Source organism: Herpailurus yagouaroundi, unplaced genomic scaffold, assembly GCF_014898765.1.
Source record: "Herpailurus yagouaroundi ecotype Mexico unplaced genomic scaffold, PumYag 166, whole genome shotgun sequence".
In the NCBI taxonomy this organism is placed as follows: domain Eukaryota; kingdom Metazoa; phylum Chordata; class Mammalia; order Carnivora; family Felidae; genus Herpailurus; species Herpailurus yagouaroundi.
The window spans coordinates 9,198,605-9,220,199 of NW_024412407.1; the positions used below are offsets into that span (position 1 = coordinate 9,198,605).

General features: G+C 41.4%; 1 protein-coding gene across 2 annotated transcripts in view; it reads right to left on the reverse strand.

Annotated features, from left to right (window-relative positions):
• ANO6 (anoctamin 6) overlaps positions 1 to 21,595 on the reverse strand; it is a 197,029-nt gene that overhangs the window by 137,930 nt on the left and 37,504 nt on the right. The window contains exon 2 of one of the 2 annotated variants that reach the window (XM_040488369.1): positions 11,673 to 11,735. The exons of the other annotated variant lie outside the window; for it this stretch is intronic. Coding sequence (XP_040344303.1) covers positions 11,673 to 11,735 — 63 coding nt within the window. The remainder of the gene's footprint in view (positions 1 to 11,672; positions 11,736 to 21,595) is intronic. 2 annotated transcript variants of the gene reach the window in all.

Below are 21,595 nucleotides of genomic sequence, written 5' to 3' on the forward strand. Positions count from 1 at the left end.
AAGAAAAGAAAAGAAAAGAAAAGAAAAGAAAAGAAAAGAAAAGAAAAGAAAAGAAAAGAAAAGAAAAGAAGAAAAAGCCCCTCTCCTTGGGCACTGTGACACTATCAAAATGTCAAATGTACATGTCCTTTGTCCCCACAATTCCATTTTAGGAACTTATTCTACAAAGATTCCTGTACACACACACACACATATATAAGGAATGCACAAATAAATATGTACAAGTATGTTCAGTATAGCATAGTGTCAGAAAGCAAAGATTTCCAAATAAAACTCAAAAATTTGGAGAATATACTACAGCACAATAGCAGACTACATACATCTGCTTTATGTGAAGAAAGGTCTGAAATACACAGGTAAAAATTACAAGCTTTAGCAGACTATATGGCAATAAGTCCAATTTTTGGAAAGTAAATGTGTATCAATGTATGTATGTGATAGCACATTCACAGAAGAACCTGCAAGGATATACCTCACACTATTAACGGTGGTTATATATGAGGGAATGCAATTATAAAGACTGTTGTCAGTCATATTTGTATTTAATTTTTAATTTTTATTTTTAATTTCAGAAAGAAAGCAGGCATGTGAGCAGGGGAGAGGAGCAGAGGGAGACAGAGCGAATCCTAAGCAGGCTCCACACTCAGCACTGAGCCCAACATGGGGCTCGATCCCATAACCCTGGGACCACAACCCAACCTGAAATCAAGAGTCAGACGCTCCACTGTGAGTCATATTTTACATGTTTTAAACTTTTACAATGAGTACATATTGCTCTGATAACCTAAATAAAACAATAAAGATAAGAGGCTATCATAGAAAGGAAAAACAACTTTAATCTGCCTTTTCCACTGCACCTACTACATTACAACACAGTCCAAAATCCTTAATACTCTTGCCAGGGCTTTAGATGAGCTGGCACCCCTCTCCCAGGGATTCCACTTGTGACCACCTGCCACCTGACCCTGGCTAAGGTCATCCACGATTTTCACGTGGCTGAACCTAACATCTGCTTTACATTTGTGCCTTATTTGACATCACAACAACCTTTGCCACAGCTGACCGTAACCGTTTTTGAAGACACCTTCTCTTGCTTTTCTTCCCTTAGAGGTTCTTTCATCTCTCTGGTCCCCTCTGTTGGTGCATCCTTCCTGATTGGAGCTTGAGTTCTGAAAATATTCAGGTGGCCACCTGTGGCCTGCTCCTCTGTAATCTACCCACGGCATCTGTTGGCAGCTTTAGACTAAAGGTTCCAAATGCACTGCTCTATTTCAAGTGGTCTCTTCTCAACTCCAGATTCATACATCCAGCTGCTTATGTGACCCCTCCACCTAGAAACTTCCAAGACATGTCAGACTCACGGAGCATTCACACAGGACTTAGGTCTATACACACGCACAGAGCTACTCTTTCTCCATTATTTCCTATCTCAGTAAATGGCGCTACTACCCACGCAGCTGGGTAAGCCGGAAACCTGGGAGTCATCCTGGACTCCCCCTTCTTCTTTATCCCCACAACCAAATATTCATCAACCTATCATGCTGAACAGATCTTGAGTCTGTCTTCCCCTCTCCTCCTTACAATGCCAAGCAGCTCTGATCTAGGCTGGAGCAGAAACTCCCCGACCGATCGCCTGCCAGCAATTTCCACCCCCTCCCAATCCTTTCCCCCTTCGGTAGCCTCAGTGACCTTTGTAAATGAAATTATGAAAACGAAAGTCAGTACTCTTCTGCTTTAAACCCTTTCGTGGCTTCCCATTAGGAAACTATTTTCAAATTTATGATCACAAGCATGTGTTCTTTCTGTAAAGGGGGAAAGTAAGAATGACAATTTTTAATTTTTTTTCATTTTTTTACATTTATTTATTTTTGAGAGACAGACAGAGACAGCATGAGCAGGGGAGGAGCAGAGAGAGAGGGAGACACAGAATCAGAAGCGGGCTCCAGGCTCCGAGCTGTCAGCACAGAGCCCGATGCGGGGCTCGAACTCACGAACTGCGAGATCATGACCTGAGCCGAAGTCAGACACTTAAATGACTGCGCCACCCAGGCACCCCAAGAAAGATAATTTTTAAAGGGCTCTGGTTACAAAGAGACCATCAGCATTGTGCAAGCCAGGGTTATGTCCGTTTAGTCTGATGTTGAAGCCCAGTGCCTGGCCAGGTCTCTGCACATAGCTGGCTCTAATAAATATGGACTAACCAGATGAATGACTGAATGAATAAACCTAGGCTGGCCACAGAGTTGAGGAAGGCATAGTTTTGTTGTTGCACCTTGTCCTATAAGATGAAATATGTATTCATATTACATATATCACATACTCATACACACACACAAATACTGATGGAAAGAGTGAAAGAAAAATACACAGGAGGGGTCACTGATGGAGAGAGGCACAGGCAGAGGGGTTAACCTTAATCGGGGAAGCAAAGTTAAGTGTAAACATAAATTTATCTGTGCATTACACATTGCACACACACAGTTTCTTTTTTGAGGGAAGAAAAGAAGTTGAGGCAGCATCCCCTGAGGGTTTCTATTCCCTTTGCGATTTAAAAAGCAAGATGATCTACAAAGAATGAGGGAAAAGAGTGTGAAATATGAGCATGAGAAAAGCAGCGAGAGTCAGAAATCCTTTCCAGGACTGATACGAGTGTCAGCTGGCTAGGTGTGCAGGGCTCAGGTTCTGTTCTGTGGTTTTTTTCCGGAGCTCTGCAAACGCTCAAGAGTCTGATTTTCTTTTTGGCCTCCTGTCCCTAAGACAATAGTTCCCCAGAGTCAGTATAAGAATTAAGTATATCCTAAAAACCTGGGAAACTCTAACAAAACAATTCCTGTGTCCCACCCCACAGAGATGCTGTGTTAGTAACAGGGGGCAGGGGTGCCTCTGGTGTGCAACTCAGTTTGGGAAGCACTGCCTTAAGGAGCCTCGCCTTGGTCTCTGGCCCACAGGGTCACTGGCCTCACAGATCACATTTTCTCCTCAGTCACCGTAATGACCACTGCTGAGCACACTGGGTTACTGATCAAAGCAGCCAGTCAAAACCACAGTGACATGCAATGTCCACTCTGTCTTTCCATCTAACAAGAAATAGCAACATGGAGGAGAGAGAAAATACAGATGTGGCTATCATGTACTCACACATGGCTTCCATAGGAAGGACCATTTCCTGGTGGGGTGCTACCAAGAATGGCCATCCCTGCTAGAACATAAAAAGGAAAAAAGCAGACCTCTTTCTCTATTATCTTCCCTGTTCTTCTGGCTCAAAACTAACACTTTATCTCCCTATCGAGAACATGGATCCAAGTATGCTTTGCAGCTGAACTCCTATCAGCTGAAAATAGTGCAGAGGAAAACAAAATTCAGAATTTTTAACCTTTTAACAGCTTCTTGTTCATGAAATGTGGGTTGCAATTTTACTTGAGACTTCTAAGATACCAGAGTTACAGAGACTAATACAGGGAAAGGCTGAACTCGTGCATTTCTTCAGCTGGCTACTACAACTCTGTTTCCTAATTTGGTGTTCAGTTACACATGATTATCTCAACTTCTTACAAATAAAAGCAACTTTTGGGTACAAAGAGATCTCAGAATCATCTACTTCAATGCCTTGGAATGACAGACGAGAAAACAATGATGAGAGAGAATGCACAGGATTGAGTATGAAATCTGGGAAAAGAACCCAAGCTTCCTAACTCATGGTCCAGGGAGCATTCCACCACACTCAACCCCAACTGTATGTAAGAAAAGAACTAGAGTCGGTGAAAATAGAGATTCACAAGTGTGATCAAATGCCTCATAAACAACAAAGAAAAACACGTCAAGTGAGGATTTCATTTAAAGGTGGACTATGAAACACCTGCACAGAGTCCTGCTTCAACCTCAACGCCACTGGAAAATAAACAGATATAAAGAGAACAGGAAGAAGAGATAGTAACACAATTTTGGAAGCCGGAGAACAAATAGACTAGTGGCCAATGGCTCAGCAGACTGGAAAAAGCTCAATCTAGAAGCAATTTCATTTAAATTATAAACCATAAAGGGGCTGAGGGACTGGTAGCATCAGGTTCCTCTGGAAGTGGGGGTGGAGGTGGGGCACAGAATTGGCTGAAAGTCCATTTAAGAAGTAGAGAGACCAGGGGCGCCTGGGTGGCGCAGTCGGTTACGCATCCGACTTCAGCCAGGTCACGATCTCGCGGTCCGTGAGTTCGAGCCCCGCATCAGGCTCTGGGCTGATGGCTCAGAGCCTGGAGCCTGTTTCCGATTCTGTGTCTCCCTCTCTCTCTGCCCCTCCCCCGTTCATGCTCTGTCTCTCTCTGTCCCAAAAATAAATAAAAACGTTGAAAAAAAAAATTTAAAGAAGTAGAGAGACCCAATTCTCTCCCTCACTCCTTGAAGTAACTGCCTCCAACCCCCCATGCCCCACCTAGAAGATTGGTCTGAAAAGAGTAAGTAAGGGATTTTTGGACTAGAGGATTCTAGGCATAAATGAGGATTGGGATTCCATACTGAAGAGAGATTACACATTACAATTGTTACTGAATGTTGAGACACCCTAGCCTTGTACTTGGCTTTCTCACTAGTCATCTTTTTTCTGGAGAATCTGGTCAGTTCAAACAAACAAAAAAATAAATAAACAAATAAAAATGAAAAACGTAAAAATACTAACATTAGGATTTCCTAAACAAAACAAAAACAAATACCTCAGCCACGTCATCCTAGAATGAAGCTAAACACAATATGCTATCAAAGAACCTCCAGTCATCCTTTTAGATAGCTAATCTAAAACAGGAGGGAACAATAAGACTTTCTGGATATTAGGTAAAACACCTAACAGAGAAACAACAAAGCAACTTGGAGGAGAGAGAAAAATCACAGGAAGAAGAAAGTTTTAAAAAATTCAAAACTCTAGCATCTTCAGATATCTGAGAAAAAGTACATTCATGAAATAAGGACAAGATATTATCGGAAAGAGAAATAAAAATATTAAATCTTAGAAATTAAAATGATGGCAGATTGAAAAGTCAATAGAAGGCTTGAAAGACACAATTCAGGAAATGGCCAAGAAAGGTGAATAAAAAAACAGAGATGGAAAGCTGGAAAGCTGGAAAGTTTGGGGAACAATTCACGATAGCCAAGTCCAAAAAATAAAGTGTTCATCATCAAAGAAAATGGAGGGGAAGTTATTGCAAAGGAAAGAAATTTCCCAGCATCAAAGGGCATTTTTCCCCCCAGGACTGGAGGACATCTTTCACCCAAAACTAAAGGACGCTGTTTTCCCTTTAAAGATAAGACAAGAATGAGGAGAGGGAAGGGGACCGGGTTTCCACAGTGAGGAGGCTGAGTTTCCAGCACATTAAATGCAAAGAGAACAACTATACCAAGGTATATCATAATGGAATTTCCCAAAAGAGTTTTCATACCAAGGATTTTAAGTCCAAATGGCAGGAACTACTCAAGAACAACACTGGAAGGCAGAGGCTTCAAAATTCTCAGTAGAGATGATTTCTGCTCAAGAATTATAAAGTTAGTCAAGCCGTCAGTTAAAAACAAAGGCATTGTCAGACCTGCAAGTCTCAAAAACTTAGCTCTTCTTACACCTTTCCTCCAAAAGGAACTGGAGACTGTGTGAAGCAGTGAACCAACAAAGAGTAAGTCATTAAGTTCCAGAGACCAGTGGCTCCGATACAAGAGAGGCAAAAGGAGTCTGCAGGAGAGCAGTGAAGGGAAGCCCTAGCTGTTTGGGGGCCAAGAAAGCAACCTAGACAGAGACCAGATCAGAAGGGTCTGAGAGGAACTGACTCCAAACAGATGAACTTGGTGCATTCACCATGTGGTCGACTGAGAGATTTACAACTGGGGTAGAGTCTCAGGTTGAATATTCCTAAATACATCCAAAATGAAGAGATTAAAAAAAAAAAAAAAGTCAGTACAGTATTCACTGTGTAGTTTTGTGAGGAAAAGTAATCAAACTACATTCCAGGGCTCCTCTGTGGAAAGTATGACATAGTTCTAACAAAGTAAATGCTGCATATTGATCTTACCAAAATTACAATACAATTACAATATTGGGAGGATGGGGTTGGGAAATTTGCATGAGAGGGGAGAGGAGCAGAGGTAGATGAACCCGGGCTAAACTTTTTCATCAGTAGATAACCACTGAAATGTTAATTTATGTTAATTAAAGATATAGAAGTGATTGTTAACATAATCAGCTAAAGTTAAAAATACTTGCCTCTCAGGAACAAAAACTGGAGGAGGACATGCTCTTTTTCACAACAAATCTTGTATTATTCACTTGTCTACTTACATAAACTTTTAAAAAATAATTATATACAACACCTTGCCAAAAGTAAAAAAAAATTTTTTTTTTCCATTTACAAAAACTGGAAGTGAGGACTCATGTCAAACATCTCACAACAGGACACGACACGTAGAAACACAAGAACGCCACTTCTGGCACCTATTATGTGCCAGGCACTGTGCGAGATGCAGAAGACATTAACGGGTAACAACACAGAAAAAGTCCCTTTTCAGGAAACTGATGTTCCATAATAAAACTAAACGTAAGGGGCACCTGGGTGGTTCAGTTGGTTAAGCGTCCAACTCTTGGTTTCAGTTCAGGTCATGATCTCCTGGTTCATGAGTTCGAGCCCCACATCAGGCTCTGCGCTGGCAGCATGGAGCCTGCCTGGGGTTCTCTCTCACCCTCTCTCTCTGTCCCTCCCCCTGCTCATGCCATCTCTGTCTCTCTCAAAATAAATAAATAAACTAAAAAAAAAAAAAAACTAAATGTAAGACAGGATAGGAATGTATCTACTAGAAGCAGCAACACATACAGCTTGAATGACCCTGAGAAATTTCACCAGAGTGAAGGGAAAAGACCCCAGATCGCAGCAGAGTGAAGAGGAAATGGGTAGTATACCTACACAACATTTAGGGATTCTCCCTTAACAAAGATAGAGAAATGGGGTGAGAGAGGGAGAGGGATATTAGGGTTGAGGAAGGTTCTTTAATTTTTAATATAGGGGTATCTGAGCATTAATTCACTTATTCCTTCAGTCATTCAAAAGACACTTATTGAGCACCACAACAGTGTTCCTATGCAGCTTATGACCTACTGGGGGACAGAGGCAATAAACAAAACACACAAAGTTAATTTCAGGTAGAGATAAATGCTCTGAAGTCAAATAAAGCACGTGAAGGGAACAGAGAGTTAACAGTGCTATTTGGGATCGATGAGTAAGGGAGGACAGCGAGCTCTAAGGGGTGGCATCTGAAGGAGAACTGAATGAAGCCCCAAGAGCAAGAATCCTAGACAGAATAGGGTTGGGAGGTGAGAGCAGGTGGAGAGGAGGATGAGAAAAGCATTCCGGGAAGGAGGGGGACACATCGAGGGACAGTGAGGGGCCGGTGTAGCTGGAGCACCATGAGAGACAGGCATAGCAAGAAGACATGGGGACAAGGAGGTGGCGGGGGTCTTATGGTACACGGTTAGGAGCCTGCACTTCATACTGTTTGTAGAGAAGCCACTGCACCTAGTATAAAAGTATAATACAGAAGAATCCCCATGGCTGTTGTGTGAACTCAGACCATAAGGTAATGAATAGAGGCAGGAAGAGGGCTGAGGAAGTGATTCAAAGTCCCAGCAAGACATGGTGAAGGCCTGGGTTTAGACTCAGGTACGAGTTGGGAGATGAGGAGTGCTTGGGCTTGGGATAGATGCTAATGGGTCCGACATGAGGTGTGAAGGAAAGGCAGCGATCCAGGAAGACTTTAGGTTTGAGGGATTGAGCAACTGGGTGAAGTCACTGCTGAGATGATGAAAAGAGGAAGAAGTGTAGGTTTAGAAAACAAACCAGAAGTTGGTTTTGGAGATGCCATGTTTGCAAGAGTATAGCCAAGTGCAGAGGTAAAGCAAGCAGCTGAAAAGCCAGGGAGAGACAGAGATCAGGGAGGCAGATATGGAAGTCATCACCAAATAGATGGAAATGACTATCACCTAAGTAGTGAGCTGAGATGGGAAGCGGCCAGAGCACAAAGCTGTTGGCACTCCATCGTTTAGAGGCCAGGACTAGGAAGAGAAGGATCCAGCAGAGGGGACAGAAAAGACAAGCGTGGTTGCAAGCGGAATCAAAATGGAGCAGCGCCACAGAAGCCATACACAGAAAGAATTTCAGGAAGGAGGGAGTGGTCAGCTGTGCCCAGTGCTGCTAACGATAAGCATGAGCTCCGTGATCAAGGGCCAGGGCCTCCATGACTCATGATGAATGAACAATGTGCTGAGATAACATATCTTATCCATAAATGCACTCAGACTACTTAATAAACTGGAATAGTAACCCTCAGTTCATCTAGAACACCAACGCTCTGTTTCCATGAATGCCTCGTCACACAGCCAGCCCTCCCTCCTTCAGGATTCTCCTGGGAAGCAACCCAGGAGATCCCCAGGCCTGAGAAATACAAGCAGCTCTCGTCTGTAGGTTTAAAAGAAATGGGGTAGCAGACCACTGCGCGCAGCAAAGAGAATCAGGTGTGCTTGGGTAGGACAGAACCATTCCACAGGTTTCTATATTTTTCTAACTCACAGCCTGTGAGAGAAAAATTAATGAAATCATTCCACCCATCGTCCATAGTCCTTGAAACTGCAAAATATCTTCAGTTTCTGCCACTTCCGATTACTGTTTCTAAATCCCTTTTCTCCCACTATTTGTCATGTGATGCAGCACCTGACTTTTTTTTTATTATTATTATTAATCAGGTTTACCTTATTATACACGGGAAAAAAATTTACCCTAAGTCTGATGCGTTTTGACTAATGTGTAGTCATGTAACCTCCAGGACAATTAAGATACAGAGTATTTCCATCACCCCAAAGAGCCTTCCCTTGCCCCACCACACTCAATCTTCTCTGCTTGCTTCTGGTCCTTGGCAAGCAACCATCCGATGTCTCCCTACAGTTTTGTCTTTTCAGAATGTCATATACACGGAATCAAATCATACACAGCCTCTTCTATCTGGCTTCTTTCACTAAGCAGAACACTTTTGAGACTTATCCATGTTGTTGGCCTGGATCAGTAATCTGTTCCTTTTTGCTACTGAACACTATTCCATTGTGTGGATGTACCATAGCCTATCCATTTGCCAGCTGGTGGACATTTATTTCCACGTTTTGCTAATTATGAATAAAACTTCTATAAACTTTCACTAGAGGGTCTTTTGTGGACACGGGTTTTCATTTCTCAAGTCAATACCTAGCAGTGGGGTTGCTGGGTCATGTAGCATCTAGCTTCTGTCCACTGAGAATAGCTAAACATCTGCTGAGCACTTACTTTCTCTCACACAATGTTCCAAGCTCTTTATATGCCTTATGTTATTTAATTCTCAAAACAGCAAGTTTAATCAAGTTATTATTATCCCTGCCTTTTTGATGACGAAACTAAGGCACCAAGGGGTTAGGTGACTTGTCCAAGATCACACAGCTAGTAGGCAATGGCGCCAGGCCTCTCAAACCCAGGAATCACATGGCAAAGTGCAAACTATCAACCATTTTGCTTTGCTGCCTCCCTCAAGTCAAATGCGTGACATCTGAGAGATGAATTTACAAAATTCTGCCTGTGTTTGGACCAAAAATGGTCATTGCTGACTATTCCTTTCCCCTCTTCAAATCATGGCGATGAATACGCCTGAACTCTACACCGCTGCAACAACGGCATGCCGTTTTAAAGTCAGAACTTTATAGAACATTACGAAGAAGTGCTTTTAACCATGTCACAGAAGCTTATAAATGTTACCCTATTAATGTTCAATAACAACTGTAAAGGAAGCTGAAAGTCAGCCCACTTCTACCAGTAAATACTGTCCTCTGGAGACTTTTCCACTCTCGTGACTAAGAGGTCCTGTTAGTAAAGAAAATTACAGGGACTGTGGAATCAGACAGACCTGGATTTAAATTCTGGCTCTGCTCCGTAGTGGACAGGTGCATATATATGTCCTCGCACATAAAAGCTGGTGTGAATTAAGTCCTAATTTGCAGGGTAGTCCTAGAGATTTGATGACACAACATGGTCGAAACACTGAACACTGTGTCTTATGTGTTTAATGAAGCTCCTCTCCCCCATTCCGCTTCTCTTCCACAGCACACTGCTGAGCCTCTGCAATTAGCATGATAGAGGCTGGTTCCTTAGCAAAGTTGTATCAGTCTATTCATTTTCCACCCAAATAGCAGCAAAGGAGAGACTGGACAGAAGTGCTTCTCTAAAATTTCACATTTCACCTTTAAAAAAAAAGTCATGCAAAAGGTTGCACTTTATATTCCACAGTATAATAAAAAATATTTTAATATAAAAGCGTTTTACATTTCCCTCCAGCTAAATGACTTAGCTTTTTCCTGAAATTTTTAAGAATATTTGTTTAAGGAAGATTCCCGACTATATGGTGGCTTCACTTACCTGCTGCCACACTGCCACTTTCCTTTTTCTTAAGTTTTTTGTTTTTTTTTTTTTTTTTTTTTTTTTGAGAGAGAGACATTGTGAATGGGGGGGGTGGGTAGAGAGAAAGGGAGACAGAGAATCCCATGCAGGCTCTGCACTGTCAGCACGGAGCCTTACATGGGGCTCAAACCCACAAAACTATGAGATCGTGACCTGAGTGGATAAAGCAGTAGCCTAGAAGTCTAAGACTTCAGAACGAGCCCACACACTCCCATCATTCTCTCCTGGCTGCAACGTCTTAACATCATTTTCACATTTACCCTATAACTCAGTCCAGTTTATAGTCTAGGCTCCAAAAGCTTCAAATTCTCCACATAAGCCTCAAATTCTCCGTTACTCCTGTGTGCAGCCTCCTGGCCTCTTCAACTGAAGAGATACTAGTTGCAATCTGCTTTCTGAGACAAATCTCTGGTACAGCTACAAGAATAAACACAAATACTGCAAACCTGGACATGTTTTTCAAATAAAAATAAGACAGTGACCAAGCATGACCTTAAGTAAAGTGGGATGACAGAAGACAGTTTTTTTTTTAAATCAACTGAAAAGAATTTAATGTATGAATCCAGAGAATCCAAAGGATTTAATTCAGCTATGCTAACAGAATGTGGCTTCTCAGAGTTTTATATGCAGTATGATAAAGTACATAATTTAATCCCTAAAACATATTTCCATGAAATAGCATTATTTTCCTCATACAACTTTTTGTCTTAAAATAAATGCCACATACTCCCTTCCACTGATGCCATACACACTCATAAGTATGTTATCCAAAAGTCCCCAGATGTTTTAAGTAACAACTTGTGAGGTCACTGAAATTTTATTTTCATTGTTATCAAAAGCCCCGTGAATTCTTTTTTCTCCAAAACCTCTGTTCTGGAAGGTAGGGATGGGGAGTCCTTGTGTATGAGATATTGACCCACAGGACAGTGGGCCCTAGAAAAATAAATGACTTTTGCTTTCAGAAGCTATTTTCAGAAGCTAACATACAGAAATGGATTCTTGTTAGCAGTCCATGTGGACTAACTGAAAAATAAAGAATCAGGGAACCTCGACTCAGCAAATTATCTGGGAGCCTACACCTTGCCAGCATGTTACAGAAAGGACGACTCCTGTCATCCCAGAGTTGACAGTCTTAGAGGAGAGCTCGAGGCGCTGTTCAAATATAAAAGAAGGGCATCTTACCCCGACTGGATGAGTGGAGAGTATGAGGAGTCAGAAAAGGCCTCCTGGAGGCAGGAACATCACCTGAAGGATGAGGAAGCATCAATAAATACAACGGACAAATACCAGGGGGTGGTGTCGAGCAGCAGAGACCAGTTGGAGAGTCAGACCTGAGTCCCAAACTTGCTCCTGCAACAACTGGGATACGACCATGTTTTTCTTACCTGTGATATGCGATGGTTAGATTATGTCAGCTTGCCTTAACCCTTGCTGTGCGTCAGAATCATCTGGGGGCTTTCTAGCAATACTGGCTCCCTCCTCTAGAAATGTGGTTTCAACTGGGGGGCATCTGTGTTTCTTTCAACAGCTTTCCAGGTGATGCTACTCTGCAGCCAGGGCTGGGAACCCCTGGATGAGAGGTCTCTCATGTCTGTGGTTCTCAGCATCTAGAGCACAATAACATCCACTGGGGAGCTTTTGAAGAATCCCAAGGCAGGCTGCATGCCAAACAGTTAACCCAGAATCTCTGCGGGTGGGACCCAGGCATCTGTAGTTTTTAAAGTTCCCAGGCTGATTCCAAGGTGCAGCCAAGGTTGACAGAACCACTGCTCTAGGTCCCTTTAATACTTCCATTTCCTATTACAGCCACTGAAGGATGGGGAAAAAAAGGAAAGAGAAACTTTTAAGTCTCTCCCTCTCCTTTATTTCAAATTAAAAAGAGAACTGAATGTCAAAGACCACTGATGGATTTTAAATGGCGTTGTAGTGGGGTGCCTCAATGGCTCAGTCGGTTAAGCATCTGACTTCAGCTCAGGTCATGATCTCAGTTTGTGGGTTCGAGCCCCATGTCGGGCTCTGTGCTGACAGCTCAGAGCCTGGAGCCTGCTTCAGATTCTGTTTCCCTCTCTCTCTGCTCCTCCCCTGCTCATTCATTCATTCATTCATTCATTCTCTCTCTTTCTCTCTCCCAAAGATAAATAAATGTTGAAAAAAAATTTTTAATAAGGTTGTAGCACACAGTAGAGTTGATTTTGGACCTGTACACAATTCATGCCGATGCAGGACAGGTAGAAAATGCCCATTCCAAAATGCTCTCAGTTCTAAATTTAAAATTCAGTGGAATACATATAAAATGACTCCACGGCGTGTTCTCTGCAATACTGAGTTAGAGTTTGATTTGCATGGCTGACTAGAATATGAACACTACATTCCCTACCCCCAAGGTTACTTAAATCCACTTATTAGGGCAATGGTGAACTAAACAAACAGTAATTAGAAACACTCCAGACTACCTTTTAACTCTGTTGCTAAATTATATTTTTCTTGCACCGAAGCCCATACACACAGCATGTCCACAAGCATCACACAAAACCAAAAACTCAGAAATATTTACATTAATAAGAGCATAAGCTCCTGTGGGTCTTCACATTGGATTCTGCCGGGAAGTAAGGCCTGCTTTGGAAGAGGGCTGTTCATTACTGTTATTTCTCACATCTGGGTAAATAAAGCACTGCCCACATGTGGTTAGAAATCCCAGGAGAAAATGAATTCTCCATGGGTCTGAAAATGAAGAACACCTCTGATAGACTGCCTCATTTCCTGAAATGAGTCAGAAATGAAAGTAATTCTTCAGCAAAGAACATCTGCACCGTGGCACAGCTTACAAAATAATGCCAGATGATACCCGTGGCTGAGAGGCCGGGCCTGAGGACGGAGGGAGGGCCTGGAGAACAGGACGGGTGGCCTCTGCACTGCACTTCGTCTCAGAGTCGCCGCTGCTAGCTTAGAGGGTCTGCAAATCCAATGAGCGGCCGGGCATCTCAGTCTCAGCTGTAAATCTTGATTAGCAGTAAGACTGCTTACATTCCATTAGAAAGCTGGCCCCTCTCCAAAGGGTAGAAGCAGCCAGAAAGGATTCATGTGCCATCGTGGGCACGGAAACAGCAATTCTTACAAGAAAAACTGTTCTACTTAACTAAAAATAGTTTCTGCCTGTTCATGATTCAGATAGACCTTTCTTCCGTAGGAGGAAGGACAGCGGCATGATATGACCTAATGCGGCCAGGGGAAGCCCCTCCTTCCACATTATTCAGGAAGGACGTTGTGGCATATGGTCAGGGGCTGGAGGGTAAGAAAGACTGAAATACCTTTTACAGCAACTAATAAGGGCCAATAAACAGGAAGGTGAAAAAAAAGTCTGCCTTTACCCAAACCGAATGCCAGTTGTTTTTATTAGGTAGCTCATCCCTCTTCTCTCCATAATGTGTATTTAAAAGGAATCCAAATCCATTATTTGTAATGGAGGCAAGGGTTGGGGAAGGTACCTAGAAACAACTTCAATGCCCATTAAATGGTCACTAGTTACATTAAAATACAGGACATATACAATGGAATACAATGTAGTCATACAGAGCGTGTGTAGGTACCGAGAGATCTGTGTTTTGTGTGATACATTAAGATCAGAGAAAAAATGTACCTGGACTCCGCATAGTAAACATTTGTGTAAATATATTTAAAGAGGTTGCCTTAGTGTGGAAGGAAGGGACTAGGAGAGCATTCAATTTCCTTTTATAACCTTGAATACAGTTTGAATTATCTTTTCATGTTCTTACCCTCCCTCTTTAACAATAGGCACTAACTAGGTAGAAGGCTATTTTTGGTTTCTTCTTTTACTAGTCTCTATATAAAATAAATGAAGGTTATTTTAAATAGATGTTATGTGCTAAATTGTGTCTCCTCAAAATCCTCAAAATGCTGAAGCCTTAACTCCCCATACACAGAATATAACTGTATGCACCTTAAAGAGGTGATGAAGTTAAAATGAGGCCATTTGAGTGATCCCTGATCCAAGCTGACTGGCTTTAAAGAGAAGATCCAGGCAGAAAGACCCCACACGCAAAGATATGCACACATAGAGAAAAGACCATATGAGGACACAGTGAGAAGGTGGCAGCTGCAAGCCAAGGAGAGAAGCCTCAGAAGAAAACAAATGTGCCAACACTTTGACCTTGGACTTCCACCCTCCAGAACTATGAGAAAATAAATTTATCTATAAACCAACAGATGAATGAAGTTCAATTAACACAACATGGGGAGAGGCACCCATAAAAGTATTTAATGTGTCAAAAACCCACAATGTCTGCTATGATGCATCCTTTGGCATGCATCATAGCGGACAAAGAAATCGGGGCCACATTTGGTACACAAAGACATCGGGGCTCACTGTGCCTCTGACATCAGAGTCACCCCCCTTTAAGTGGCTTGTGTCAGGAATAAAACAGGTTTCCAAACTCCCTAGTCAGGACTCCATTTGCTCATTCACTTACCATTTGTGGTATTTTTAACAAGTCCCATAACTTGAAGGACTAGCACTCAAGAGATTTATTAGCGTCTTTTAAAGGCCTGGTTCATGTTCAAAAGGCTTTCTTCCTGTGCTGATAACTAGTGAAAAGGAAGGTATCACAGTAATATTATTAATTCAATTAAAAAAATTAAAAAAAAAAAAAACCTTGGTGCCAGAGTTTTTTTTTAAACATCCAGAAAAACAAATGACATGCCACTTTTGTGTGCCAACCTAATTTTTTATACTTTAACACATGTGGTCTCAGACCATCATGCAATATATTAAAAATATGGTGGCCCAATGCTGAAATTTCTTTATGACATTTTATAGATTTTTTACAAATTAATCTTTTCTTTAAAAATATAATTTAAAAATCAAAGATATATTAAAATCACAGACTTTACCTATAGAGTCTATAACCGAGAAGTGGGCTAAGATCCAGGCACATGAAAATAAGATTAAAACTTGAAGATAAATATTTGGTACAGTCAGTTCAGGCTTCATTCAGAGAAAGGTGGAATCAACTTTTGCCTTGAATGGTACGGGAAACTTTCACCAAGGGCAAATGCTGTAAGCCAATCTGGGATTAGATACATAAAAGTTAAGGAGAAGTGATGTATGTGCACATCTATCTTGCTACTAGTCTAAAGTTTTGAAGGTAAGAACTTTACCTACGATCCTAACGGAGTGTCTGGCAAATAATAGCCATTTGCAGGAGAAACAGCTGGGGAAGTACACCTTTGTGTAAGAATCTAGTGCAGATTCTTGTAAGGAGGTTGTGGGGTATAAAGTCAAAGAAGTTGGGGTCAACCTGTACACATGTTGAAATCTGGGCTTTATCCCTATGCAGTGTGGACTCTTAGAAGGTGTGTCTGGAGGAGAATGTTATAAAGAACACAGATGGGACCAGCAGTGATGTGCAGAAGGGAACAGAGGTGGTAGGGGAATGACAAGGATCGATCAATCAAGAGGTGTCAGGGGGTTAATCAGGTGACCTCTTGGGGAGTCTCAGCCTCCCAATGTGTGAAATGGGCATCATACTACCTATCTTCATAGGACTGTTATGAATGCTAACAGGACATAACACATGGCTTGATAGTAAGCATTTAAGGAAATATCATTGCTATTACATTTATCTCTCTACACTGAAAGATATGGAAGAAAATGAGAGAGAGAACAAGTGTAAGGTATTCATCTAGGGTGCGTCTACTTAGGCTCTCCTCAAGTGCCTTAAACAGTGATAATGGCTGTCATCTTTTTTGGAAGTGGAGTGTGCTATAATTATTCCCTAGTTCTCCAGAACTTAATAACATCGATCCAGTAGACCCAGGAGGAACAGATGTCTGGAATGGTCTTTAAAGTCAAGACACTCGAAAATGAATTTTTAAGTTGTTTTTATATAAAAGTAACTAACAGGCTAATGCCAATCAGTTTTGAAACACTAAATTAATGGACTCAGCTATAAGTCCAGGAAAACCATTTTCATAATGAAAATGCCAATGCCTTTTTAATTAAGGATGGAATTGCCAACATAAAAGACTTAAGATAAATGAGAAATCATTCCTTTCTCTCAAAAATGAAAGATCCTGATAACTCTGTGAATTATTTTGAGCTATGGATTACGAGAAATTGTTTAGGATCTAAGCTACAGGATTTTCCAACTACATAATAATCACTTCATACTGGGGCTGACAGCCTCAGCCCAAATTTGGTGCTCTGGCTTTTCAAGTTCTTTTTTTTAATTATTGTCAGGGGGCCGGCCTCTGGTCCTATATTTAGAGTCATTAGATATGAAGCTCTACTGAAGATAATGGCACTTTGTCAAACACAAAGCAATGTTAACTTTTTTGTAAGTTTGACCTTACAAGATTTACTATACGTAAAAAAGTATACGCACATGTATATAACGATGTGTATTTGTGGTAAAGCTTTACCAACTTAATTGTTATCTATCGGTCATCATAAAATAAATACATCAGAGATCTGTGTACTATTTTGATTCTCAATATTAATGATCTATTTAAAAACTATTTACTCTTTGGCCCCAGACCAGGTTTCCATATTTACTACATCACCGGAAGTTGTACTACTTAACATTAATAAAAAAAAACAAAACCCTACAAAATTACTCAAAAGGGCTAACACAAAGGGAGCAAAATAAAACATCACTGGGTACTTTTTCCAGAGCCAACAGGGACTTTCCAATAAACACCTAGGCCAAGATGAAGACGGCAGTTGGCAAACAAATTAGTAGGCTAAGACCAACACAGAAAAAGGCATGCAAACACTTCAGCAGAATGTGATGACTATTGATAGACATCAACCAACACATATATGTATGCAACACTGAAGATGAACAGCATCTTGGAAGAAAATGGCAGAAAGCCAAATCAGGAATTTAAAAGAAAGAGGAGAAGAACTCCAAGGACAAGAACAAAGGCTAAGATAACATGGGGCAGGTTATGGAGTAAACCACAAGAGAACTCAAGAGAGATTTCTCTATCTACCCAACTGGTTTCCTTCAGAATGTCTCTTAAGTTTTCAAAACCTCAGAAGCTTCATCTATGGTCTGAACAGGGAAGATTATATACTATCCAAAAGTCTCTTCCAGCTGATAATAGACCAAAAATTTCTGTTTAGATGATAAACAGATACTTTGTTTTTTTATAGGCTTTTTACTTCACAATGAGCTTCAAGTCTGCAAGTCTTAATTTCACAGAAGGAAGCCAAACTCTGTCAGCACACACATAGAGCACAGCCCTAAAGCAGGAGTCAGACCAAGGCCTTTGATGGGAGTCAACCAGCTGGACAGTTCAAATGTCATCTGTGACACTAAATGTCAACCTCAGCCATATTCCCTTTGCCCCTGTCCTTAGCTCTTCCCAGTTGGATACACTCAGTTCTCAGCTCCAACTCTTCACATAATCCTACAAGTCAGACATACATTTATTTAAAAAGGTCAGTAGAGCTCACAAGATGGAACAGGCAAGGGAAATGCTTGGTGGCAGCTCCCAACCTTTAGAATGGTGAAGTTTGGGTTAACCATAACCAGTGCTCCAAAAGAATACCTCTTACTTTGCTGTTGTAGTAAGTAGTTCAGTAATTCCACTTTTCAAAACGTTCATAAAATAATCTGAATGTGAACAAATATTTACACCTACAAATATCTCACAATATTACTTCTAACAGCTAAAAAAAATCTGCTACACACTAGATCTACAATAATCAAGGAAAGATTGTGTAAATTATACCTAAGTTAGGGGCTCTCTTCCCATTTGCACCCCCGGCCCCCACGCTCACCCTGTGCAGGACTCCAACTGCCCACTTCTGGCTACTTCCTTCACCAGGCTTAAGGTCCAAGAAGAAGGCAAAAACCACATTTGCTTCACTACCTTAGCCATAAAGTCTACATCATAGTGAGCACAAAAATCAGCATCTGTGGAAAGTTTGGTAGTAAATGCTTTCAAGTAAGTTATCTATGGCTGGATATTATGCAGTTTTAAGTGTGTTTTGTGAAGCATTTTTAAATATAGAGAATACCAAGGATAAAAAAAAAAGCTGTGGAGATGCAAAGCAAGGATGGTTACACAGAACAGTGACTATCTAATATTCCTGAATTACACATTCGAAGATGGATAAAATGGCCAATATCACGTTATGTACATTTTACCATGATGAAAAATAAAATAATTAGGGAATGCTTATGAGGCAAGTTAAATGAAAAGGTGGGGTACCCTAGGTCTAAACGACATGAAATTACATCTGTGTTTCTAAAAGGCTAGAAAGTACCATACTCAGGTACTCATGTTTGGTTTATCCTAGGGTGGTTGCACTAGGGGGGTGGATTTTTGCTTTATTTAAAATTTTCCGTGTTTTCCAAAATATCCACAAATGCCCATGTATAATGCATACAATCAGAAAAAGATATGGACAGCAAGCGTCAGGGATAGGAAGGTTTGCTCACCAGCAAACTCAACGTACATGGGAATCATTCACCTTGCTAAGATCTTTGATGTACTTACATACCACATACCACCTCTGCTTGCCTTCACAGTGGAGATCATCCACAGGCATGCCAGTGGAGGCAAATTTTGATATTTATTAGATTAGATTTATTGATATTTATTAGATTTATTTGATATTTATTAGATTTATTTATTTGATATTTATTTATTAGATTTATTTTTCTTCTTTTTCTTTTTGCTATGCCAGAAAACATGCACTACAGATTTGCTACTCCATAAGTATCCTTTGCCTAGGCTGAGAAATGGCAATAGATGCTTGTTTTGGACATGTAAATGCCAAACTGGAACAAACACACAGCTATACTCAGAGGCGAAGGTTTTCAGGACCTGGGACAGGCCAGGTCTCTCCTCATGGAGAATGAGGCATCCAGACAGCCTCAGGAAAACTAGACTCATTGTATCTCACAGACAAGTTAGAAGCAAGGCCTTTGGAGTCACACAGACTTAGGACTGAAGTACCATATAACATAGACTGAGGATTGCCACCTCTGATTGTCACCTTGCATGCTCCTGGCTTCAGATTCCCCATAAATAAATGGGGATGGTAATACCTACCCCTCAGGCATTAAAATGGTACGATGTCTGTAAATCAGAGATGTTGGAAAACCCAGAGCCTGTTGTCAGGAGATGCTCAGGCAGTACCCCTAGCTTATTTTCCTTTCCTTCTTTACAGCAAGTGTCTAATCTGGGAAAGCAACAGTGTAAATGAATTGAATGTCTAAAATGACCAGCTATCTATAACTAATAAAGGTAACATGATGGAAATATATCAAGATATTTTCAATAATCTTCAAATACACTCCATCGTTTCAGAAGCCCTCATGATATAGTTCAGAACAATTTTCCTGTTCTTTGTTCCTCAGTAATTGGAAAATACTAATCACTATTCTCTGTGTACTTCATATGCCTGAGACCATGAAGCGCCCCTTCAGTTCCTTCTTTGACATTCTAATTTTTAAATCTTCCATTCCTTTAAACACATCTGTGACTCCCCTGAGCCCTCCGCAAGCTCCCCACACACCCTGCTAGCTGGGGATCCTCTGAATGCCTCTGAACAGAGCTGAGCATCATGCAAGGCAACCAGCTGCCTGCTTCATGCCTGGAGTGCTGAGCTTTGAAAAATACAACTACATAATCATTATGCTTCTGAAGGTTACTTGACTTTGGGCCACAGATGAGGGTGTGTGGGTGCTCCTGAGGCAGATCCAAGTGTGACCAACAGTGCCCGCTGTGTCTGCTCCAGTAACCTTTGTCCTTTGCTTTGCCTGTGCTGACCAAAACTGGTTAGCAAGCTGACGGCATCTGATATTGCATCCGACTCAATACTGCACCAAATACCTCCCTTCAAAAGAACAGCCCCTGTTTTTTTGCAAAAGATCTGCTCCTTTCCTTGATTAGCGCTTTTACTTGAGGGCCTCCTTAGGCAAAGGATAATGGAAATCTTCAGCTGTTTGGGTTTGTGTGTATGGGTGTGTGCAGGCTAAACCATGAACTCTGCTCCCTTCAGGCTAGAAAGCTCAAGTTCATTCTTCTAACAAACATGAACTGAGCCCAACACTAAATGCTGGGCATTCAAACATAAGACAGTCATGCCTTATACAAGAAAAGAGTATCAACAATTACACCACCACAGTGCAATATGTTCTAAAACAAAGGTATAATAGAGGGTATTATTATAGCTGCACAGAGGGGTAGAGAAGGAGGACCCTGGATCTGCTATGAGTTGGATTCTAAGGATTCCAAGAGGATTCTAAGAGTTGGATAATTCACACATCTCTTTACTGGCCAGCTCTGAGGAATGAATGAGCTGACCCACAGTGTCTCTGGGGGGTTAATGCCATTGCAGTCTTTTAATGCAGTCTATTTAATACCATTTCCTCCAAATTGCTTTGGTTACTGTATTTGCTTTCTTGTTCTCACATATTCACCTCCTTACTTTATTTTCAGAATAAAACATATGGTGCTTCCATTCTCTCCCCAGTCTTTCAACCCCATAATGTTTCCTGCCCTGGAGAGTTGCTTTGACTCTCAGGGAGAGAACACTGTAATGGCTCAGTGGGAGCAAATGAAGAGACAGGAATGAGCCTGCTTGGTGAAAGGAGCAAGAAGAGAGTGTGTGGGACTATTACAAGAAGTGCCTGCATGACCAGGCTCTCAGTGGCTCCAGCAGATAACTGCCCTGTAGATGCCAGGGGCATGACCACCAGCTGCAGCATGAGTCAGCTTATCTGCACATCATTTTCTATCCTCCACCCCTCACTTCCCCTATCTCCTGTGCTATAATATTTGTCAAACATTTTTAAACCTTTCATTGGCCGTGCAACTGTCTGGGAAAATCAGGTGAAATTCTCCAGAAAAATTCTCAGAAGCACATAAACATAAAATATGGTATCCAACTTCTGGGGATTCACAAACTTCCAAATCACTGGATACTAGGAGGGGGCATACAGTTCAGTTTGAATATTTTTGAGCTTCTACGGTGCCAAGCACCATGGTGACCCACCTCAAACACAACTCGTCATCATGTTGTGTTTCTCCCACACCCTGCCTAGAACACCTGTCCCCATGTGTTCTGC